The sequence below is a fragment of the Manis javanica genome, chromosome 4 (assembly GCF_040802235.1).
Source record: "Manis javanica isolate MJ-LG chromosome 4, MJ_LKY, whole genome shotgun sequence".
In the NCBI taxonomy this organism is placed as follows: Eukaryota; Metazoa; Chordata; class Mammalia; order Pholidota; family Manidae; genus Manis; species Manis javanica.
Window position 1 is genome coordinate 138,730,595 of NC_133159.1, and position 24,815 is coordinate 138,755,409.

General features: G+C 52.5%; 1 protein-coding gene and 1 long non-coding RNA gene across 10 annotated transcripts in view; one reads left to right on the forward strand and one right to left on the reverse strand.

The window, feature by feature from the left end:
- RAB11FIP4 (RAB11 family interacting protein 4) overlaps positions 1 to 24,815 on the reverse strand; it is a 111,794-nt gene that overhangs the window by 35,241 nt on the left and 51,738 nt on the right. Inside the window, exon 1 of one of the 6 annotated variants that reach the window (XM_017661393.3) lies at positions 3,298 to 3,796. The exons of the other annotated variants lie outside the window; for them this stretch is intronic. Coding sequence (XP_017516882.1) covers positions 3,298 to 3,327 — 30 coding nt within the window. The 5' untranslated portion in view covers positions 3,328 to 3,796. Of the gene's footprint in view, positions 1 to 3,297; positions 3,797 to 24,815 lie in introns of those variants that run through there. 6 annotated transcript variants of the gene reach the window in all.
- On the forward strand, positions 1,724 to 16,331 carry LOC108397812 (uncharacterized). 4 transcript variants are annotated; one of them, XR_005057437.2, is made up of 8 exons: positions 1,724 to 1,918; positions 2,747 to 2,884; positions 2,972 to 3,128; positions 3,794 to 4,117; positions 6,369 to 6,509; positions 10,776 to 10,827; positions 10,916 to 10,971; positions 13,021 to 16,331. It is a non-coding gene; the product is annotated as an uncharacterized lncRNA (long non-coding RNA). The 4 variants fall into 4 exon arrangements; XR_005057439.2 differs by having other exon boundaries at positions 10,916 to 10,963; XR_012130576.1 differs by lacking the exon at positions 13,021 to 16,331 and adding an exon at positions 12,646 to 13,008.

The window sequence follows — 24,815 nt, forward strand, 5'->3', positions numbered from 1 at the left end:
GGGCCACCACACTGCCTCCTCAGACTGCTATGCAACCCTCCAAGGATGTGCACACCTCTGGTTGTCCACTTTCTCCTTCCTCTTTACACACACACATGCACGCACGGACCCACATGCGCCCTGCTCTCCGTGAGGGCCTAGGCTGGCCAACGTTAGACCCAAAGCTGCTACCCTGGTGCATGAGTACCTGTGCTGGGCTTCTCAGGACACCAGGTACAGAACTGTGCTGCTCACTGCCCATGGATGGAGGGAGCAAAGGGGAAGGGCCAGGCACCCTGGGGTCCAGCGAGGTCAGGAGTCCTCGGAGGGGCTGGTCTGTGTGCAGACAGGCACAGGCCGCCAGCTGCTTTGTGGGTCTTGAGCACAGGACTTGCTGCGTCCCTGACAGCACTGGCCTGTGGGGACAGGGAGACAGCCCGGCAGTGCTCTCTGCCTGCTGAGATGCAGCTGTGTGCATGCCACCAGGGTGGTTTCTGCTGGTATTGATTTGTGTGGTGGAAATAAGAGACTGACAAGAACTGCTTCCACATTCACACACAGGCTTACCTGACCCAACCCGGGTGTGAGGGCAGGATAGTCTATGACAGCAGCAGCCATACACACACATCTCCCCAAGAAACACCTTCAACAGCAAGGGTTTGGAGCGGACAGAGCAGTGAAGTGAATTTTGTGCCGGTGGATTTTTAGTCCCAACTGTGCTGTTAGTCTCCTCCCTTTCTCCCCCTGGGATTCTGGGCTGCCACTTGTTAGCGTCTGCACCCCCCACCCATCTCTCTGAACTTGCCCTTCATCTGGTTTACTCTCCAATCACAGCTGGCCATGCTTCCCTAGCCACAGCCCCACCTTGGAGCCTTAGGAGTTGCTGCCCCCTCTGCCTGAACCTCTTTTGTCAAGACGCCACTTTCTCAGCCAGGACTTCCCTGCCCACTATTTAGAAACACCCCACATTGCCCAGCACCGCCCCACTCCCCTGGTATCTCACACTCTGCCTGCCGGAGCTGTTCATCTGCCCCTCTGCCATCAAGCGACCTCCATGAAGGCAGGGATTGTCAGTTATGTTCACTGCTGTATCTCCAGCGCCCAGCACAGAGTCCAGCTCAAATTAGACACTCAAATGTATTTTAAGTGATGGTAAGGAAGGTAGTTGAATTAATGAATTGCCTACACTAGGCAATGTGCTGGGCGGGGGCTGGGCAAACGGGGAAGGATCTGTGCTCTGGAATGCCATCTGATGGAGAATGAGATCCCACATCCCGAAGAGATGATCACACAATGCCCACTAAGATGCAAGGTGGGCTGCCACATCAACATGCCTTATACCCAGCTGGCCATGGGAAAGGACTACCGATCAACCCAGCTGGGAGACTGGGCAGCAGGAGAGATCCTTCTCATTCAAAAGGCCAGTGATTTGGTACCATCAAGGCCCAGTTACTGAGTCAAGAGCCTCCCTGGTACAGGCTGTTCCAGGCCCCCGAATTGCTTCTCCTTTTCTTCCCTCACTTGACTAGAAGTCCTTTCCATGGACAAGGCTCCAGGCAGTCTCTCCCATTGGTCTTTCTTGGGGCAAAGGTCAAGGCTCCCAGACTGCTTACCTAGCCCTAGACAGTCTTATCTCTCACACTGGCCTTAGTCCATCCACCCCACCTCCTCCACCAAAGCCCAGCCTCCCCGCTCCGCCCACCCCATTACAAAGCTGTTCCCCAGCAGGCATTTGCCCAAGTATGCTGCCTGCTACTCAAGTCTCAAGAGCTTCTCCAGGCCACACACCATGGTGAAGTCGCAGAGACCCCACAGAAAAAAACCCCATCAACTTGCCTAAGGGCTCAGGGAAGTTGGGCAGGAAGCAATCAGACCCAGGTTCCTCGAATAAGAGCACCCGTGCACATCATCAGCGTTGCATGAACGTCGGCTCAGCAGGGTAAGGTTTGGGCCAGTCTGGGTGAGCTGGTGCCTGGCAGGTGGCAAGACCTCAGACCATGGCAGTGACTCAAGGACTCCACCAAGGCTGAATTAGATGGTTACAGGGAGGGAGGGAGGGAGACAGGGATCCCTACTGCAAAGGTCTTATATGCACACATCTGATAAGCTTCCCCTTTGAGATTGCTTTCCCTAACCTGGCAATCACTGGAACCACATTCCACCAGAGGAAGGCCCTGGGGATGCCCTAAGGGATGTGCCTGCTCCACTCCCTTCCCAGGAACCTAAGCGATTAGCACCCAGGGGAGGACAGAGATATGGGGGATCTGCAGGAGCCAGACCAGGGATTTGCCAAGCCAAGAAGTGTAGCCTGAGTTCAAGAACCCAGCCCCCTCACACTCCTTTGAGGAGGCAGCCTATAAATAAGTCAGTCAAGGAACACTGGCACTCCCTCGGGCCGAGTGAAGTGTCACATCCAGCAATCTGTGGGAAAGCAGGGCTGGGGAGAATAAATGGGGAAGAAGAAGACTGGACGGCGTGCAGGGATGGGAAGGATAAAGTCCGCGGCTGAGGAGGGGCCGGCTTCGCGTAGCACAGACGAGGTTCCCCGAAGGCTGCTCCGCTGAGACCTCACAGACGCCGGTCGCCCGAAGAGACGCGGCTCCAACAGCAACTACTACCGGGCGTAGCAGCCGGCTCGGGGGCCCAGGGGACGAAGCGCCGGGCGTGAACCCACACACACCTCCGGCCTCGGCATGACCTCGGCTGGGAAGGCGCAGGGCCCTGTCCCCAAACCCCGAACCAGGCTGGCCCTCCCTGTTGCCCCTAGGAGAGACGAGAGAAGCCCGGGAACGAACTCGGTGCAGCCACCAAGGGCTACGGAAAAACTTCGCGGGCGCACATCCCCCTTCGGGCCTCAGCGGGCCCAGGGGCGGGGAACTAGGGCAACACCGTTCCCGAGCTGCAGGTGCGCGAGGTGCGGAGGTGGGACGCCGGGGCGCGGGATCCCCAAGGGAGACTCCCGGGCGAACGAGTCCCCTTCCCGGCCCACTAGATACCCCTTAAAAACAGTTTGCGCCGAAGAGGGAAGCGGCCACCCTCCCCAGTCCTGCCCACCCTCGCACTTGGGTGCAGGCAGAGGGCCTGGAGAGGGCAGCGAGGACAGCAGGGGCACAGCGGCTTCTCCTCCGTGGCCCAGAGCCGGCACGCAGGTAACCGGAACCCCGGCCGGCACCCAGAGACACGCCCGGAGCGGGTGCCGGCGCCCGGGCTGCGGCGAAGTTCCGCGCTCCGTCAACTTCCCTGGCCCCTGGGCCGCAGGGCCGGGCCAGGTACGGTCGCCGGAGCCCCGCGAGCCCAAGCCCCTCGGCTGCCGCTTACCTGGCGCCCGGGGGCCGGCAGGGTACGCATCCGTGGCGGGCCGCGTCTGCAGCTCGCGCGGCTCCGCACCGGTTGAAGGCGGCGGCCCCACCCCCACCCGCGCCCGTTGCCGGGAGACCCGCGTGGGCCGAAGGGCTCTTTGTATCAAAGCTGCCGTGACATCACGTGGCGCCCGGGTTCGGGGATCGAAGGGGCGGGGCCTTGCGCCGGGGGCGGAGCCGGAGGAGGAGGAGGAATAGCTGCCGGGGAACCCGAGCCGCCGGGGACGGGGCCCAGGTAACCCCGCCCCTAAGGTAGGCAGGTGGGGCAGCACTGACCAATGGCCGCACGGCTGGGGGCGGGCCCAGGCGAACCCCTCCACGGGGCGCCTCCGGAGGCGGAGCTCCCGTGGGCCAGCCCTTTCCCGCTCCACCAGGTTGTATCCGTCCGGGTTTGTGCCCCCGGAACCCAGGATTCTGAAAAACCGGGCTAATGAGCCCACGCGTCTGCCTGGCAGGCTCTGTGGCCGGCGCTGCCCGTCCGAGGTCACTCTCACCATTGGTCGTCACCGCACTGCGAGAGCTTCCAGGCTTACCTTTGGGCACTGAACCAAGACCTGCCAACCCCCTAACCCTCGTGCATCGCCACCACCAGCAGCCCGAGTCTGGAGCCTCCTAAGTTAATTCTGATTCGGCATCCCACCCACAGCTTTCCCAATCTTCGTGTAAAGTCAAAGCTGTCTTTATATCCAACCCAGGAGTACCAAAAACAGAGTGACAACAAGAGATTTAAAAAACAAAAACAAAAAAAGGTGGATGGAGGACCCCTCTGTTGAATCCTGGTAAATATAATTTAAGTAAAAAGTGAGCCACTCATAACTCTTCACTGCGTTCTTAATTAAAAGGCAAATATATAAGTAGCAAATGCTGCAAATGTGGTTTGCCTCTGACTTGATGCTGCACTGTGTAACTGGGGGATCAGATTTATCTTCATAGTTATCTGACTCAGGCCAACCTGAGGCCACTTTTGCCTTCCTTGAGTCCTCATTGACCAACATGGTGGCACTCTGGAATGCACAAGGCCCGTTGCGCAGCTGGGTCCTTTGGTCCAGCACCAGCACACACACTGTCTCACACATCTTTTCTGCCCCCTTCTCTCTGGCTTTGTGCTCTCAACTTCCTTCTCCCCAATATCTCTCCTGCAAATAAATTCCCAGCTGCTCCTCTGTTAACCAGCACCTGTTTCTGAGGCAAAACCCACTGGGGCTCCCAGATCTACTGGAGACTCTCCAAATGGGATAGCATTAGATAGAGGGGGACCTCCTGACAAGGGCTCCAGGCGAGAGGAGGCTGGAGCAGTAGGGTGAGATGGGAGCTCCACCACAGTTGGCCCTCTCTGTGCTTATGCCTTGCCATTCAGATATGTGCTGAAGCCACAGACTTACTCTCACCCTTGTCTGTGGCTATCTCCACAGTCTCTATGCACAGGAGTACTGTGATGGATCATACAGAGCACGGGTTTGGGCATCAAACGGGCCTGGGATGAATCCTTTCTGCCAGCTCTGAGTCCTGGGACAAGTTACGTATCCTCCTTGAAACTCAGTGTTTTCATCTGTAAAGTGGGAATGGCACAGTCTACCTCATGGGCTGTTGTGCACCTGGCATAGGGTGTGCACTTAATTTTAGGCAATCATCAAAGGTGTGGCACGTGAATGAGCCCATGCACTCTAGGTCTGCTCTGCCTTCCTATCTCCACCCAGAGAGACCTTAGCTCAGCTACCCATGAGGTTTCAGGGTGTGGCTCAATCCAGGGGTTCTATTTTGGTTTCCCCCCTTCCTTTCCAAGTCTTATGTTGCCCCTAAGGACCCTGGAGATCCAGAAAGCAGGTCACATGACAGGATCACCCAGAACTGGGGAAGGGAAACACATACCTAAGGTGATCATTGACCCGCAAAGGTCATTAGAGAAAGTCAAACTGTCAAGTTCCCTTCCTGTGCTTACCAGTGACAGCCTGATGAAAATTTTCTTGAGCTCTATGGAGGAGTTGGTGCTAGTGGTCCCTCTTTATTTTTCCCAACGGTGGGAGAGCACCTCCAGGTATTTGTCCTGAAAACTAGCATGACAGAGGGGACAGTCACAGATACTATCATTAAGCACTTCCGAATTTGAAGCCTGCCCAGTTCTACCACTGAACATGGGGAAGTCATTTTATGTTTCAGAGTCTCAGTTCCCATATTTATAAAATGGAAACAAGACCTTTCCTCTTCCAGCTGTGAGGTTTAAATGAGACAATGAAATAAGTGTCCAGGCCAATGCCTCCTATAGCGGGCAAGTAATAAAGAGGAGCTCCTACTTGTTACTGGCAGAGTAAACCAGGCCAGGTACGATTCACTCATTAGGTGCGTGAGCTCCAGGGCTGGAGCTGGGGCTCACAGCTTGGCTTCACCACCTTATAGCTGGATGACCCCAGGCACGTTTAATTCCCAGTGTCTCAATTTCCTCATCTGTAAGTTGGAGAGAATAGTATAAACTTTAGGATTATCATGAGGATCAAATTCATCAGGACCCAAAAAATACTGAGAATAGGACCTTGCACATACCAGTGCTTAATAAACAGTACCCATTCTCAATTGCCATATGGCAGGAGGCTGGAAAGAATCGATGTGAGGAGTAGAACCTGAAGAAGTTTGTGGGAGAATTTAGGACAGACACTGACTTTCAGAAGAAGCCTGGTATCTTCCACAGGGTTCTGGGAAGCAGTGATAGTTTGCGTGTTGGGGGGTGGGGGTGTTGGGGGTGGACAGGTAGAAGGCTGACCATCTGAAATGGAATTGTGGGAACTTAGGGCTCCAGCCCAGGCTAGGGCTCCCAGAGGACTCGGTATTCTCTGTTCAAGTGGGGCTGAGAGTTTTAGGAAATAGTATTGCCTTATGGGCACAGCCCCACCTATGAGCCTGAGGGCAAGGGGGGTCTTGAGTTAGCTACTCTGATGGCTTAGCATAGCTGTGTTTTAGATGTCAAAGAATCAAACTATTTTAAAATGAGAAGACCCTCTCGACAAGTGTTTAATGTATTTCCCCCCCATTTTACAGATGGGAAGACAGAGGCTCAGAGAAGGCTGGGAATTTGTCCAAAGCTACACAGTGAGGTATCAGACAAGAAGGAACTGAAGCTCAGACTCCTACCAGTGTGGGGACTCTCCTGCCTGCTCCACGAGGAGCTTTGCTGACGGGGTAAGACATGCAGGGATGGGGAGTGGCAGGGAGCTTACTCCTTCACAGTGGCCCAGCACTATGAGTCTCCGAAGGGATGTGACTTGCCTTTTCAGGAGAAAGAACAATCTCATGAAAAACAGAAACCCACTGCCAGGAAATGCAGCTAGGATAATTTTCAGATGGGCAAGTTACTCTGATTAATTCTTTTTATGTCATGAAACCGATTCTACCACAGTTGATATGAGAATACTCCCAACACTTTGAATGCCAAAGTCACAGAGAAGCACACACAATGCTGACAAGCAGGGGTTGCCATTCTCCAGAGAGTGGCAGGGGCAGAAAACACCTGGTCATTTGGGTGGGCCAGCTGAGGGAATAGAGTAGTAAGTTCTCTCTGTACCACAGCTATCTACCTATGTCTACTTTCCTTCTACTGTTACCTTATAGGAGTTAGCTCAACATCAGATAGTATAAAGAAGCAATGTTTGCACATGTTTGGGACCATACGGATAGACAGACTAATCATACATATATGGCATCACTATAATAGGAAATGAGCTCTCTGAGCACTACCCAGTGTTAACATTAGCCAAGCAACTGATGCCAACCAACATTAGCCAAATGAACAAACAGAAGACAGCTATGCAAATAACACCAGAGCTGCGGAAAAGGGCATCAGGTCCAGTTGTTTTCAAACTGGGTTCCTTGGGACCCTAAGGGTTCTGTGGACACCCTGCAAAAGGAAGGGGGTGCTCCAGGTAAACAGAATAGCTGTACTTCTGTCTGCATGATATATTGACTTACTCTCTTGCCTGAGGGTTTCAGCCCCAGGGCAAATTTACTATAGATTCAGTGAGAAATGACAGTGGAACATTTAAAAAGGTTAAAAAGGGTAAAAGTTTATACCTGGTTTTATTCTCACAGTGGTAGGTCAAGCATTAGAATCACATCCGCATCCAGCAGTCTGCAGGTCTGTAATCCACCTCTGTCTCCATCCCGCCCAGAGCCAGAGCTCTTTATACAGTGATTCAGTCACTATTATTGCCTACGGGTGGGGAGCAGTAGCCTAGCAGTAGGCCAATTACATCATCATGCAGTTTAGGGTCCAGTAAGAATCCTGGCCATAGGAACTTCCATTTTCCCCACACTTACACATGAGATTTCATGTGAACAAAGGGTTCTGTTGCTTTAAAAGTGTTCAAATCACTAGTCTAGTACAACCACTCATTTTCCAAGCAGGGAAATGAACCCCAAAGGTGGGAAATAGCTTCTCCCCTCACATTTGTAAAGTTAGCGGCAGAGCTGGGATTAAAGCCAGGTCTCATGACTCTCTTTCTAATGCTAAGACAGACATCAGTCATCAACCAGGGCTGTCAACAACAGCTAAACCTGGTCACCCACTGGACATTATATCTGCCCAAACAGTATCCCCAGGAGCTGCTGTTTGTGTGGAAAAGCCCTCCATGTAGCCAGCTCAGACTTTACTGCAAACCTATAACCTCTCACCTACACTTTAGAGGTCCCTCGACTCCACAGTCAGAAAGAGTTAGCCCGGACTGTTATGTCTCAGCTTTCCATTCCAGGGGCCAAATTCTACCTCTGATTACTTAAGTAGTGGCTTTGGAAAGGGAAATAGGTACTAAGGAAGTTGGCAGGACCCTGGGATTGCAGAGGCGTCTGGACCTCGAGGGAAAGTTATTCCCAATCTCCCACTTAGGAGAAACAGGAGCTACACCTGAGTCCCAGAGGCCTTCAGCTCCAGCAGGGGCTTGTCCAGGGGGCCTGCACTGTACCTCAGAAAAGGAGGGCAATTGGGGCCATTCTTTCCTCTGGAAAGCACAGCACTTGGTCCCTTCCCATTCCACAAAGCTGGGCTAGCCTGGCAGCCGATCTTGGACCCAGGTGCACACCCTGGAAGCAGAAGCCCCTTTCCATTGGCAAACACTTCGTTCTTTGGCTGGGATGCCTTCACTAGTCTGTCCCCGGGGCTGGGTTCCCTCATTATGTCTGGCTGGATGCTGTGTAGACGGGGTGGGACCTGACTCTGGGTCCAGGCTCAGTGTTCAGAAAGGCCAAGCTCTATTTTTGTCAACCTATGCACACGTGAACAATGGGTTTTCTTACTCAGGCAAACCCAACAAGAGGGGAAAATGGTGAGAAAACCCGAGCTTCCTCTGACTCATTCAGTCATCCAAGAGGAGGAGGTGGCAGGGGAGGCGGAGTCAAACCAGGTCTTTTTTTGACTTGGATGCGGGGAGGGCAAAGAGGGAAAACTCCCCTTTCCTTTACTCGGTAATGTTGGGGGTCTGCAAACTCCTGACAGGACCACGTCCTCTCCTACAAATGCCTCTGCCACCCTCCCCCAATCCCCCTCTCCTCAGACCAGACAGCCCACACCTCTGATTTTTAGGAGTGGACAGGAAAGCCGTGGTTCGCAAAGTACGCTGTACACCAGACTCACTTGGGGAACTTAAAAAATGTCAATGTCAACACCTGCATTGTGCCCCAGAGCAACTGAATCCAAATGTCTGGGGTGGGAGCCAGGGGTTAGCGGTTTTTAAAGATCCCCAGTGTTTCCAATGCAATAGTCTGGGAACTACTTTGCTGAAGGCTTGCTGACTACAGTGGGAGTTGGAGCAGTCACAGGTGGAGGCCTCCTTTGTCCATTCATTCATTCACTCATTCACTCCCAAATATTTAATGCAGATTTTCCATGGGTCAGACCCTGTTTTGAGTGTGGGAGACACGGCCGAGGTCAATAAACTCTGTTCTCGTGGAGCTTACATTCTAGTGTGGGAAGTCAATGAACAAATAAATGGGCAAATGATATCCATGGCCCGTGCTATGAACACCAAAGCAGGGTGAGGGAGTGGAGGGATTTGGGGAGAGCTGGGGTCTATTTTCGCCCTGGATTTAGGTATCAGTTTTTGCTTCACAAGGGTGGCTGCACCCTCCCTGCTTGTAGTCCCAGACTTTATCCTGCTTTCTGGCTAAAACAGCTTTCACTGGACTCCTCAAGGCCCTAAGGTCTGCTAACCTCTTCCCCTTAAGCGATTTCTTTAGAGCAGGGGCCTCGGTCCTCTGGCACCACACCCTGGACTCTCCCTCCTCCCCGTCTGTCAACAGTAACAACGAACAGAGGCAAGGCAAGGCCAGGGACCTGTCAGGGCCACTTCTGTGCACCGAGGGATTGTAGGCTTGTGGGGTGCAGGAGAGGTCATGGGGAACAGTGGGGAGAACTCTAAGATGCAGGTTCAGAGACCTGGACTTGAGGCGTGGCTCTGCCACTTACCGGCAAACGGGAGTCACTTTACCTCTCCAAGTGTGAGTTTCCTCTTCAGTCAAACGAAGAGAATGTAACCAAGTTTATAAAGCTGGGATATTCATTAAAGGAGGAAAGGTCAAAGACTTTTGTAAAGTGTTTACAAATATGAGAACTTGTTAGAAATTATTATCAGCTAGGCCTATAGAGACATGAATTAATGGTACATTAAAGCTGGAAGGGATCCCATTTTATGATTGGGAAACTGAGGCCTGGAGTGAAGAAATGACTAAGCCACAGTCACAAAGCTTATTAATGGCAGAGGATTCACACTGACTCAACAAAGGGAAAGTGGTTGCTCTTTTAGTATCAAACATTTTGCTTCCTCTGTCCACTAGCCAAACTCCTACTCATCCTTCAAAACCCCACTCAGGTATGACCTGCCAGGTGAACCCTTCTCTGTCTCCTCCAGTGAGAGTAAATTACTCCTTGGCTTCATGATCTCCTTGCCTCAAGCACAAGCCCTGATATTGTAAAGGGCACACCGTATTGCTGGGATTAGCCCTCTACCATACTGCAATTCCTGAGAACAGAGTCCATGTCCCTGGGGTCTTTGGACTCCAGCTTCTACCATGTTTAGCACACAGCAAGCACTTGGGCAATGTCTGAGGCCCTTAATGGGACTGTGGATCACTCAAACGCAGACAATGGAGAACTGAGAGCCTGAAAGATTGTGAATTAGCAGGGATCTTTTCTGAAGTTCCTGAGATGGGCATTTCAAAGGAGAGGAACAAGGAAAAGAGGAAGAACGTTTTCAAGATACAGCTGTCATCTTTCCGGAACATATCAGACCTGCGCTGTGAAGAGACACCCCTCTGCCTAACAGAAGCCATGGACAGGGGCTCTGAAACCAAAGATCATTTCCCTACAGATTATTATTAGTAACAGCTACCAGTAATGGAAGCCTACTGTGTGCCAGTCACTTCATTTCTCCCATGTATTTTAATCCAGCTCTCTTGCAGGTAGATGTCACGACCCCTAAATCACAGATGAGGAAACCAAGGCTCATGAGGGGTAAGGACATGGCCTGGGCAGTGGAGCCAAGATTTGCACTGAGATCTGCTGGTCTGTGCCCAGGACTCCATGATGCCTCTCATTGCAGAACCAGATGACTGACAGCAGCTGGAATCCTCTGCAAACCAGCAGGACGGTGAGCAAGTAAGGGCTTCACACTTCTCTCTGTCACCCTTGGGAAGGTGTCCACTTCCAGCTCAGCATTATTTTAGTCAGCTGCAGCCCACACCAGGCCTCTGCGATTCACCGGCGCCCTCCTCTGTAATACCTCCTGGGGAGTGTCCTACCACAGAGGATGTGGTGACAGCCTGCTGCCCCAGGGACTGCCTGAGAGCCAGGGAGCTGCGCACCCTTCTGGTATTGACTGGGTCACTGCCTCAAGCCCAAGGGGACACATCCTGGTACTTCCCTGGGTGCCACCAGATATGAGGAGCAGGGTGGGGCTGGGGCTCCAAGAGAATAGGGAGGGATTAAGTATTTGTTGCTTCCCAATGTGTTGTGTGGAACCCCCCCATCCTGCTCTGAAAGCTAGAAAGGGCTCTGTGGTCAAATCAGCTGGCAAAGTTCCCCTCTCCCCCTTGGGGGTGTCACGGGGCCCGCTGGCACGGGAGCAACCTGTCCAGCTTTGTGTTAACAGGGCTCCTTGGGGCTGCTCCGCTTTGCCCAGGACTCCTTCTCATTTAATGTCTAACAACACAAGGACTCAATACTGTGAGGGGCACCCTTGGGAAAACAATGTACCAGGCTCCCAACATGCACGCACACACACAATAATAAGATGTTGTTATCTTCATTTTAAAGATATTAATAGAAAACTACTACACAGCACTCCCTGCATACCAGACTCTGTTCTAAGTGCTTCACATGATATTAATGTATTTTGTCCTCATGACAACCCTATGAGGCAGATATTACCCCCATTTTCCAGATGAGGAAACTAGGGCTCAAAAAATTATTCAAGGCCTAAAAATGGAGAGCCGGGTTTCAAACCCAGGCAGCTGGCCCCAGAGACTGTATCAAGCCATTGTTCTATGAAGAAAGGGAGCTTCAGATTTGTAAAATAACTTCCCCAAAGTAGCCACAATGAAACCAAGACCATTCATTCATTCATTCATTCACTAACTAGTTCATTTATTTACTCCAACAACATTCACTGAGTAGAAACTGCCAGCCAGGTACTGTGCCAGCTGCCCAGAGATGGAGGAGCAAGACGCAGTCCTGCCTGGAGCTGCTGGCCACCTGTCCAGGCCTCTGTCACACCAGGGCTGCCCTTCGTCCCACAGTGATGGTCACTTAGGTGTTCAACTAGGAGCCTTCCAGTCATTAGCACACGTGCTCACATGTGCATGCTGGGTATGTGAGGCCTACACCCAAGATGCTGGGCTCCAAATGCTCCCTCAACTGCCCGGACAGCTCTGTGTCCTTGAGCAAGTGGCATTTCTATATGTACAGTGGGTTAGGGAGGACTGCACCCAGCTCTTCCAGTCCCAAGCCCAGGCTCCCTTCCTGGCCCCACAGCTTGGCAGGGGCCTGCTGCATTCTCTGCTGGGTCACCCCCACATACTCTGGATGGCAGCCAGCCCACCTACCCGTCTTCAGCTGCTCTCCAGCAGGGTGTGGCCCAAGGCCCTCTGACCCTCACCAGGTCACTGCCCCCTCCTCACAGTCCTGTGGGCACTCCTGCATCCCTGTCATCACTCTAAGGGATGCTTGGGGCAGGGGGGTAGTTAATCTTGGGAATTTGGTTGGCTCTTGAGAGGAGAAAAACTCTGAGACAAGGATGGCAAGGGATGAAGACAACTTTACATTTTTTTTCAGGTCAGAAGGACACATACTGATGGACTTGTAAGCCACTATGCAAGCAAACACAGTCCCCCACAATTGTCTTCTAAATTATCTTAGTGATGCTGGAATGAATAAATACCCCAACCCTACAACCTGCAAGCCGTCCATAAATGACAGAAGCAGGGCTGGGTTCTCTGCACTATGGGAAGGCAGCGGTCAGTCAGGGAGGGAGCCCATCCTGCACATGATTCCTCAGGGCCCAGGGCCCAGGGCTCCCTTGGACCCGCCCAGGATGGGGCAGGCTGCCGGTGAATAAACAGGCTGCCACAGTGGCAAACAGGATGGGCTCGTCTTGGAGACTAGAGCTGGTCGCAGGCACACATACCTCCTTTGTGGTTCCCCTTCCAGGGCTGGACTCTGAAAAGGGAAACCAAAGGCGCCCGGCCCCAGGACACTGAGCCAGTGTTCCTCCTACTTAGAGGAAAACCACAACCCTGCAGAGGTCTGTGACCACAGCCTGCAGCCCAGCATTCTGAAAGAGCTGCTGTGTTCAGGTAGACACTGGAGAGGCCCTGAGCTGAGGAAGCCAGGGCAGGGGAGGGAGGGGCCGCTCCCAGGGTGTCTTAAAGAAGAAACCTTTCTTCCAGGCCAGGCCCCCTTCCATCCCCACTAGACCACAGGGCCACATTCCCTGGAATGAGGTGTGCTGGTGCCTGGGCAGCCCAAGTTTAAGCCCCAGCTCTGCAACTTTCTTCTCTTAGCTTGCATGCAATAGGCTCTCATTATTCACAGTAGCTGTATGAACACTGGTCAGTGAATACGGAACCATTGCTCCTGGGGGTTAAGTTCCCACAAGCCTCTAATCACGTTTTCCTCAACCAATCAATACATAACTTGCTTTACACACATTTGTTTCAAAGCATGTTATTTAATACAGGTTGTTGGTCCATTAACATTGAACTCAGCATTATAATTCATGCCTGAACCCAGCTTATCTAGCGCACATTTTCTCCGTGAAGCACATCACAGCTCTCTCGCACTTAGGAACAGCACTTCAGCACTACATTTGGGGGTCATTTTAAACAGCAAAAATCACCAACAAAAAGCCTCCAAATGCAAAAACATGGCACTTAAAAAATGCTAAAAGGACAGTGGTTTATAGTATGAGTTGAAACAAGAAGGCAGAGTAATGTCTCATTCAATTCAAATTTTCATCACACCAGCATGTCTGCAAATGATCATGAAAATGATGCCAGTATTGATCTTGGGGTCACAAATAAATTTTAGCAAGTAGGCAAATTTGCAAATACAGAATCTGAAAAAAATGAGGATTAGCTGTATCTGTGTGAGAGGGTCAAGGGGGTTCATGAAATCATGTGTGAAGAATGCTTAGTGTAGCAGAAGCTCCCTGCATATTCTTATTGTTACTTCTTCTAGTTGCTGCACATGCCACCTGAACCTTCACCACTCCCTCTGCTTGGAATGTCTTTCCTTGTACTTTTTCCATCTAGTGGAGCCCAGAGCCCAGGGAGCTCCTCTAGCTCATGGCTTTAAATCCTATCAAATGCTGATGCTTCCCAGGTGTTTCTGTTGGGCCTGGCCCTCTTGACGTCCAGACTATTGCCAGCCAATTGCCTGCGGAAGAAGTTTACTGAGGGATGTCCTATGGCTCAGCCTTGTGCGGGGAGGTAGGGAGGGGCAGAGGGAGAGACAGGCTGCGATGCAGCATCACGAGGCCTCAGCTGGTCCCATGGGTGCTCTGGAGCCAGAACAGCCCTCCAGAGTTGTCCCAAAAAGAGGCAAGGGGTCAAAACCCTTGTATTCCCACATGGACCAGACATGGGATTCAGGCCACCCCCAGGAAGGATCTGGAACCTCGGGTCAGGCAGCCCCTGGCCCCTGGGAGGGTCAGCTGCAGCCCAGCACAGATGGGAGAATGAGGGTCTCCCTCAAGCAGCTCTGGATACCCACCACAGAATATGGGTATCTTCAACTCAACCTCCGGTAGGCACCTCAAAAAACATGTCCATGACTCAACTGCTGAATTTCCCCCCAAAACTGCTGCCTCCCTCAGCCCCCAACCCTACCCAGCTCAGCAAATGGCGTCAACATGTGACCAGGAGCTAAGATGATGAACCTCGGGCTAGTCCTTGATGACTCTCTTTCCTCCACCCCACGTAGGCAAGTCCCTCTAGCAGCAGCCGGGCCACCTCCTCTTTCCGTATGCCCGCACCATCCCTGGCCAAGCTGCCGCCCTCCCTTCCCCGGGTGGGTGCACAGCCACTTAACTGGCTGCCCTGATTCCAGCATCTGCACGCACATGTCTCGGCACTCTTTAAGACACCAAGCAGGTCTTGTCCACTTTCCAACGGAAAATCATCGCCTGGCCTCATGACAGGCAGGATAAACCCAAACGTGTCCATGTCGCTGAGGCCCCCACCCTCCTTCAGCCTCCTCTCTCCATCGCTCGGCAGCCACGGAGGCCTTCTTGCCGCTCTCAAGGTAACCAAGCTCTTTCCGCCCTCAAAGCCTTCATTCTTTTCTGTGTTTTGCTCTATCCCCCCTTCACCTGCCCCCATTCTTCACTTCTGACAGCTCTGCTCCTTCACCTCCTGAGAGAGGCCTTCCAGGGACCCCCCGTGACCCTCCAGGCTTCACTCTGATTTATTTTCTTCAAAGTGCCCTTCTCTGTCTGCACTTACATTTCTGACTAGCTCTCCTGGCTAGGACTTGCCTTGTCCCTCAGAATAGATGTTCTCCAAGGGAAAGGGCCTGTCTTTCTGCTGGTAGTTGGATCTCTGGTGCTCCGCACATCATGTGGGATGAGCTCATGGCTGAGCCTCGTGGGTCAACTGGGATAGATCCTGTGGCAGGTGTGAGTGCTGGAGATGAAGACTGTTGGGTGCTTTTATGGTCACCACAACTCAGCTCCTACTCTGGCACGGCCAACTCTCTGCACCTGCCCTGATCCCCCAGGGCAGAATCAGCTGCTTCCTCACCAAGTTCCCGCCACAGTGTACAGCAGGGACATTTAACACGAGGCACTGCGCAGTGGAACTTCATGTGTCTGCCTCCCCATGGCCAAGCTCCTCCAGGCTGGGCCACATCATATCTCCACCCACCCTGTCCCCGGCACAGCTCCAGCCTCTCCCAGGGTGGTGCTCAGCCAAGGTCTGGGGAATTAACTTCAGGTGACTGGACTCTTTCCTGCTGCATGACTCAGTATTTGAAGCCACCTCACCACCTGATAGGCCTACCTGCTGTTGGACACAAGTCCAGGCCCAGCCTGCAGGGCTTGCGGCCAACTTAGGTTCAGGCAAGGGGTTCACCAGCTGGACAGTAACAGAGTGGTGACTGTCCTCCTCACACCTGGCACCAAGAGCACGTGTCGCTGCTTCTGCGAACACCAGACTGTCGCCCAGCACCTCTAGCCTGGCTCGTGGCTCCTCATCGGTTCCTGTCAAAGCCTGCTCAGCGCGGGACTGCGGACAAGGCCACCTCTCCCCTTTCCAGGAGCCTGGACTGGGTCCAGGCTCCACCTCTCACCCGCTGGGTGACGTTGGGCAGCCCCATCAACAGCTGAGCCTTGGTTCCATTAGCTGTAAAATGGGGACAATCTCTCTCTAATGAGTATCTCTCGTGGGACTTGAATGGGGTAAAGTCTCTGCAGTGCTTGGTCCCCATGACCTCAGTATACGTATGCTGTTATTACTACTCTGGCATTGAGTTAAGTGTCTAAATATCCCATCCTGGACATTTTTAAAAAACTCCCATTTCCCGCAGACATACTTTTTTTCACATGATTTTAAAACACCTGTACTACAGCTTTTAAGAAGGACTAATAGAAATCTGAAGAGTTTCTGTACTTAAAAAGAATAAAACTGATTTAAAAAATAAAACTTCTATAGGACACTTCATCTACTGTGTGGCCCACTGTCTCCTCTATCATGACCCTGGGATATCAAACAACAGAGAATCCGTCTCCCTTCCAGGAATAAAGGCGCCAAGTGGGTAGACCAGAAAGCCAGGAGAGGGCTGGTGTCTGTGGCTTTGGGGGCTGGGTCTCCACAGCTGCCCTCACCAGGCAGGTGAGTGAGGATGCCAGGGGCGCTTTCCAAATCTGGGAGGCCGACTGACTCCTCTTGGATTCTGATGCCCCAGAGAAGTCCCAGTCACTTTGGCCAGTGGTAGTGGTAACATGGACTCATGTGAGGTCCCAGGAGCCTGCAAGGGCATCTCTCCCTCTGTGTCAGCCACGTGGCGTAGCTGAATGAGCTTTCAGGCAGTGGGGTGGCCATCTGAATCCCAGAGCTCCCTCTTAGCCCATATGCCAGCTCAGGTAAAACCGCTTCTCCCACTTGGTCTCCATTCTCTCACCTAAGAGTTGTTGAGAAGATCAACTGAGAAGACATTTGTTTAGCTTTTAGTTGGACCTGGTAGTTGCTATTAATGTTACTATGCTAGACTGGCTTACAGATGCACATGCAGAAGTCAGAATACTAAGAATTCACTCCTTTTTGTAATGTCTCAGGAGAGGCTTTTCTTTATATCCCAGGTCAAAATTATTTCATTTTTCTTTCTCCTAGTTCTCACCTAGCTTTCTCACACAGTCACCATTCCATTTGGAATTGCCTGTTTGTATGGTTACTGACGGCCTGGTTACCCTCCCCAGAATGAGAGCTCTAGGAGGGAGCATTTGATGCCAGAGTTCAGCACAGCACCTGGCCCCCATGAGCACTAACTATTAGGTGAGCTGATGAATGACTGTATCAGGTGCACAGCACCTACCAGCTCCATGCTAGGCACTACGAGCATACCACTGTATACGTCTAATGCCCATGATGATCCTGAGGTAATAAAAATAAAATGTAACACTTATAAGGGACTTGCTTTGCGCCAGGCACTGTTCTAGGAGCTCTGCAAATATTAGCTCTGTGACCCTTCATGGTCCCACGAGGTACAGGTCTACACATTGGGATTTTCTGTGAAGCTAATGAAGTTTAAACTTCTAGGGCCCTCACGTGCTCAGGAGGGGCCCTGGCAGTGTGTTCATGTGGTCAAGTGTTTTGTTAAATTTGTAAAAGTAAGAGGCACTGAAATCCTTTACCTTAAATATGACTCCATTCCTTGCAGGAGCTTCGGGCCCTACCAAATCTGGACCCACCAGAGTAGGCACTACTCTCCACACCTCACAGATTAGATGGGTGAAGCTCAAGAGGATTAAGTCACCTGCCAGGGCAGTCAGAGCCAGGGTTTGGATGCAGGCCTGCCTGAATGCAGACCCCCTTCCTCTGTGCCACTGACTTCTCAAGTCTAGGGAAAGGAGCCCTGGACAGCGGTGACACATGGCTGCCCGAGGGCAGCTTTGCAGCTGTGGGTCCTGAGCAAAGGAAAGGAGGCAGGGAAGGAGGGAAAGAGAAGCTCTGATCAGAAGGGTCCCAGGTGCAGAACCCAGAGCCCTGAGCCCCACCCACTTGGCCTTGGAATCCTGATTAATCTGGCCAATGCTTCCTCCACCCACCCTCCATGACCCACATCTACTGCTACCTTTCCAACTCCTGAAAGCACGGAGCAGACACTGCAATGAGCAAGCTCAGCTCACCCCAGATAAACCTGCTCCCTGTCCATTCCCCTTCCCGTGGCCCTCTGTTGGCCCTGCAGGGCCCAGCCCGTCTCTCAAACCAGGCTAGGGCAAACAAGGGCTGGCCCACTCTGCTCTCAAGGGCAGCCCTCCCCTTGCTGTTTTGCAAAGGCTGGTTTCAGCTGCTGGGCATTCAGTTACCTTCATTAGAATGGGCCCCGAGCTGGCCAGGCACTGGTGGCTCAGGGCAGATTCTATCACAGCGGGAATGAAAGAAGAGAAAGAGCAGTAATGCAGCTGCCTGTCCACAGGCCATGGAGAAGGAGAGGGGCACGCAGCACCGGGAGGGGAGCACAGTGCTGCCAGGCCAGGCCCTCCACAGACTCAACAGGCCTCACTCAGCCCCTTAGTCCTCAGAGCAGTGGGAGAAGGGAGAGGGACTGCAGAGCCCATTCTGGGGTGAGCAGCAGACAGATGCTGGGCAAGACTCCCAGTCCCTTCAGATTCAGAGAAGTGAATTCAATCACAGAGAGAGGGAGAGAGAGAGAGACCGGGGGTGGGGGTGGGGAGGAGGGGCCCCAGGAAGAGACAGCTTTCCAAATGCCAGAAAGCTAGAGGCAGGCCTACCCTTGAGGGACACCTGGCCTCAACTCCTCCCCAAGGAGGTGACCTTGCTGACACAAGGACCCGGGGCCCTGGTATTTGAACACATTCTCTTAAGCCAAAATGCAAAGATGTTAAGTGTAATACCATCTAGAAAATGAAGCTAGGCTTTGAGTGTAAATGGACACTGGCATAATAAACACGGAACTTTCAAGATTGAGGGTAGCAGTGTCCCCAGCAGTCTCTGCCCCATGAGGGACTTTTGGGACACAGGGAAGCTGAGCCACTTTGGCCCTGTATGGCCACCTGGTTTCAGAGACCCTACCTTCTTAGCTAAGGGAACTGGGAATTTATCCTAACCCAAGAGTGTATAACAGGTGGAGGGCTGGGGAGGGTCTTTCTCCCTGATGTATCGGCAGAGCTGTGAAAGCTGTAGTCACCCGGGTGGGGTTAAGTGGGACCAAGGGTAGAAACCTCAGCCAACTTTGCTCCTTAGTGACTGTGTGACCCTGGGAAAGTCTTCACCTCTGTCAGTGAAACTTTCTCAGCCTGTAAAATGGGCACAATAATAGGGAACATTTATACAGACCTCACTGTGTGCTAGTTTAGTGATCTAAACATTTTATTTATACTAACACACCTGATCCTCACAACAGCTCAGGAGGGAGGCATCACCACCCTCACCCTATAGGTAAGACAGCTAAGGCACCAATAGGTGCAGAAACATCCAGAAGGCACATGACTAGCAGAGGTGGACTTGGGTCCCAGGCGGTCTGCTTATCCATGACAGGACACCACATCTGTCCCCTTCATCTGGGACCCACTGTTGTCAGAGATGCCAAATAAGTGATGCTTTAAATGAGGATAGGTTTGTCAGGAGCTGGGATCCCTGAGTGGTGAATTTTGATGCAGGGGAGCTTAGGCCCAGTGCACAAGTCTGGGGCTTTGGGACAAGTGGGGAGAGTCCACACAGTGACTCCAGAACTTGGTCAAATGAGCTTCGTAAGGATGCAGCTCCTCGGGGCCACCTCAGATACTGAGTCAGTCGATGGGGCCATGGGATCTGCATTTCACTGGGAAACACTGGCTGCGGGTGAGGCCTTGGGCACTACGTCCAATTTCTTCCTGGCTACAGTAGTCATAGGAGACAGGAGGCAGACCTCAGACCCCACAGCCAGCGAAGCCTTGGGAAAGTCCTTGACCCTCTGTGGCCTCAGTTTCCCCATCTGAAAGATGACACGTTGCACTGTCTCCACGGGCTCTGCCCTCTGAGACACTGTGGTTCTGAGCCTGTCGGAGCCCTGGCTCAGGATACTCAGACTCACGCCCGCTGGTGCTCTGCCCTCTGTAATGGGGCAGCACAGCTGATGTTTCCCTTTGATTCTGGGCTCCCAGAGAGAGGAATAAAAATAAAATAACCATGACAATAACAGCTGCTCTATCATGAGTGGGCCCACATGGTGGGAAGAGTGCCACCAACTGTGGCCAGCGCAGCCGGCTTCTGCTGTTTAGTCAGCTCAGGAAGGCTGGGAGCGCCCCCAAGGCCAGTGCAGGCCTTCTCACTGCCACCAAACACACACCTGGGACCGCATGCCATCTGGCCGAGGAGAGAGGGACGTGCTGCTGCCTCTGGCGCTGGGGTTCGGGGTGCTCCTGTGGCAGAGGTCTGAGAAGCCCGGGCCTCCAGCGTCCCTGCTACATGATGCTGAGAGCCCTCAGCAGCCCAACTAATTCCGATCTAGTGCCCAGCACCTGCCGGGCACTGCTTGGGGCTCTGTCACCTTTTCTACGTCACTTGGTCTGCTCACCATCCTGAAGCAGGGAAGTGCTGTTGTGCCCAGTTTGCGGATAAGGGAACTGGGGCCCAGAGAGGCAGAAGGATCAGTGTGAGGCAGCCCAGCTGCCAAGTGTCAGGGCTGGGGCTCAGACCCCACACGCCTGGACTCCCTGCTTCTTCATTAAGTGGAGTCTCCCAGGAGGTTCTCACTGCCTAACGGCATGAGGTGCAGGTGCTTACAATGTGTTACAGCCTCCTGGCTGTGCTAGATTAAGCTTTACTGGCTTCAGGGACAGTTTGCTGGAGTCTTGAGCCAGCAGCCAGCAAAGTAAAAGCGGAGCAGAGGTTGCCTACGGATCAGAACCCAGCCCAGGTTTCAGCTTGGTGACCAAGGCCGAGGCCTAGGTCCAGGAAGGAACATTTTCAAAGAGATGGTGTGGAGACAGCAATTCTAAGAGTTCAGACACTAACTGGGAGTTGGTGTCAGGAAGCTAAGTCCTGGGTCAGGCTTTGCAAGCAGCCAGCTCTGGGATGCTGGGGGAGTGCCTGGTTTACCCCATGCCTCCCTGGGCAGTTCCAAGACCTTAAATGCTTCCCTGTTCACTTCCAAGCAGATACTCCTGGCCTGCACTAATTTTCACCCATCTGTGCACTGGCTAACAGCCACCTTAACCTTATCCCCTTCCTGTCACCAAGTACAAACACAAACAATAAAATATCTCATTAGCAGAGCGGTATGACCAAGAACAGCAATTCCCAAACTTCTCTGCAGTTAAAGTCACCCAAGGAGCTTCTAAAATGCTCCACATCCAAACTCCAGATCAGTTAAATCTGGACCTGGGCAGGGACTGGGCATCAGTAATTTTGAAGTTACCCAGATGACCCCAATGTGCAGCCAAGGTCAAGGCCCAGTGACCTGCGGGAGTGTGGCTCAGACTCCAAGGAGCCTGCAGTGCATCCCTAGGATCTTCAAATGCCGATTCTGATTCAGGCGGCCTGGGCTCAGTTCAGATCCTGCAGTTTCAACAAGCTGCCAGGTGAGCTCTGTGGCCACTCTTAGAACAGGAAGGGGCTAGAATGTTGGTAAAGCAGATCTCACAATATGCTCCTGAGGTGAAGAAGGGCTCCCTGGTCAAGCCCAATGGATGTCAGCATATTAAACTCTGAGGAGCCCCACACCCATTTGCTTCTGTTTGACCATCAGCCCTACAGCCAGTACTGGGTACCCTGGAGGGAGTCCTTGTCTGTGCCCTCTTTGCACCAGCTGAGGGGCCTGGGGGAAGGATGGCGGTGTGGACAGGGCACCATCAGAGCAAAGGCCAAGCCCAGGCTTGCCTCTGGGGAGGGGCTTTTCTGCCTTACCGGCATACCTGCTCTTCTGCAGCACATGGCCTTGAGGTATTTATCAGGCAGGTGGGGCTCTGGGTTTCTGGGGGGCAATGAGGGAGTGGGGGTCAGTGGGTAGTGGTCCACAGGAGGTAGAGTCCATGGATGATGGGGTTCCATGAGCAGTGGGGTGTGGGTAGGGGGCCATGGTTGTAGGTGGTCATGGGTGGGGTCTGTGGGTGGTTAGGGGTGCAGCAGGTGCCCAACCAGGGTTCACGGCAGTGTTGTTCTTTATTAGCCATGTGTGATGACTCCTACGAAGTGATAAAAAACATGCAATTTTGTTTCTATGAAAAACTAGTCCCAGAGAGAAAGCCACCTGCCACCACCAGTCATGGAAGGCAAGAGAAAATGAAGAGGTCCAAGAAATGAATGGGTCTTTGCCAGAAAATAGAAGCGAAGTAGTAATATTTATAGCCACCACTGTTTCCTGCTGTCAGGCTCCAACACAGCCCAACTAATGCCAAGGCTCTACTTTATCTCCTTGAGTCCTTACATGAACCTGCTGGGGGCACCAGGGGCATGCCCATTTCACAGATAAGGAAGCTGAGGTTTGGAGAGGTGACATGTCTTGCCCAAAGTCTAACTGGGAAGCGTTTGAGCTGTGACTCAGACCCAGGTCGTTCTGACTCTGAAGTCCACACTCTCAAGTGTGAACCTATGCCAACATCCCCCACAGACAGCAGACACAGACTCCTTACTGAGGCCAGGTCCTGAGTTACGTTAAATGTACTTTTGTTTTTAAACAACAGAAAGTCCAGTAAGCCCAAGCATCAAGCACAAGTTCCAATATGCTTATTTCTCCACCAGACCCAAAGACGTATTTTTGGACCCTGAACCTGAATGTGGGGTGCTCCACCCCCACACCCCGAGTCAGGCATCAGCAAACTGGTCTGTCCCAGTGCAGCCTGGGTCTGCAGAGGCGGCAGGGCTGACCATCCTGCCCAGGACTGTGTCACCTTGTGAAGGGTGCCTGAGAGGGCGGGAGACACTGCACCGGAAAGAGTGCTGTGGCCGCCACCAATTTCCAGTCCATCCTGCGGCCTGTCCTGCACTGGTGCCACACAGGCTCTGAGAAGCCCAAGAACGTGCAGTGAAGTGCAACCTCCTTTGCCTAGAACAGCAGAGGAGCCCCGCCAGGACACAGATAACCCCCAACCCCTTGTCAGACAGAGGTGTCAGGGCCATGGAGAGGGCCTGTGGTGGAAGGGGGCAGCTGGTTCCAGGGTGGGGAGAGGGCTGGGAAAGGCTTCTGGGGTAGTGGCTGAGCTGCCCCAAACTGCTCAGTGCTGCAGACAGAGCAGGCCAGACTGCCAGGGAAGAAAACAGCATAGGTGAAGGCCTTGAAGTACAACAGGCAGTGTTTGGGAAATGCTGGGGAGATCAATCAAGCACGAGAGGAGAAGCTGCCAGAGGGTTTTGGTCAAAGTGACAGGCATTCACACATTCAGCAAACATCCACCAGGACTGGCATGTGCCGGACACTGCTGCGACAGGGACGTACAGCCTCTGGCCTCCTGAAGCAAATCTGAGGTAGGGCAGGGAAATGGGACAAGGGTCATGTCATTTTAAATCCTACTTAGCCTGCGAAAAAGGCCCAGCTTATTCTTTAATTTAATCTATATGCTGTTCTTTCTCTTCTTCCTGCCCCTTAATCAATTAAGTAACTTTGTAACCAGGACAGGACATAGACCCCTGAAGTATAAATGAATCTTTGTAGACAAAGAATGCCAGGATCTGGATCAACACAGTCACCTGAAAAACCCTATTCAAGATGACAAACTTCAAAGGAATTACGAATCACCTGTATATATCATGCCTTATGACCCCTACCCAAAAGGCCCTATAAAACCACAAACCCTAAACTCTTAAGCACACCTCCTCTCTGAGGTCGTCCACACTCCTGTCTGAGTGTGTACTATCTTATATCAAATAAATTTTCTTGTTGCATGAGATGATTGTACTTGCCTCTGAACTCTTTTCCATGATAAAGACAAGAACTCTCCAACCTCCACCTCTGGTGGTCAATGTCTGTCACGTTGCTATTTCAATCAGCTTTCTAGTCTTAACACAGTCCTTTTCTCTCTCCCTGTTTTATTTCAGACTAGTAGGGAAGTGGAAGTTCTCAGAACATAATCTTGCTCCATCTAGGGCTCTGTGGCTCCCCCAGATCCTAGGGTGGGAGGGGTTTGGCTCCCATGTTGTGCAGATTGAGGGACGGTGGCCAGGTGACCTTGGCTTTGGGGCTGGCAAGGGATCTGCCCCATGCTGAGCAGGAACTTCCCTTCCCTCCCCCTGTTTTCCCTGGCTCTCTACTGCCTGCATGCCTGCTGACATTCGCGTGTACTCTTGCTTTAATGAATTCCTTCCTTCCCCACCCTCACCCAACCTGGTCGAGAATTCTTTCTTGATCAGAGTCAAGAACCCTCCGCTACTGGGTTGAGGTTTCACCTAGTACCCAGGGAGAGACCTCCCCAGATGCAGCTGCACGACAAGTAGTGATAAAGGAAACTATAACCAATGGGTTGGTATTGGGTCCTTATTTTACAAATGGGGATGTCGGCCCCAGAGAAGTTAAGCTGATTTGCCCAAGAGGATACAGCCCACCCCTCTCAGAGGACTCCAACTCCCAGGGCCCCAGCACAGCTCAGGGTACTGGTAGACCACTCTGGCAGCTGGCTGAAGGGAGCAGGGACTGGAAGGAGGGTAGGACTGGAGAGATGACACAGAGGAGGGGTGCAGGAGACACCAGAGGTGGCAGATTGAAGACAGGCAGTCAACACAGAGGCTATTGCAACAGACAACTGTGATGAGGGCTGGCACCAGGATCTCGTGTTCAGATGCACAGGTTGTACA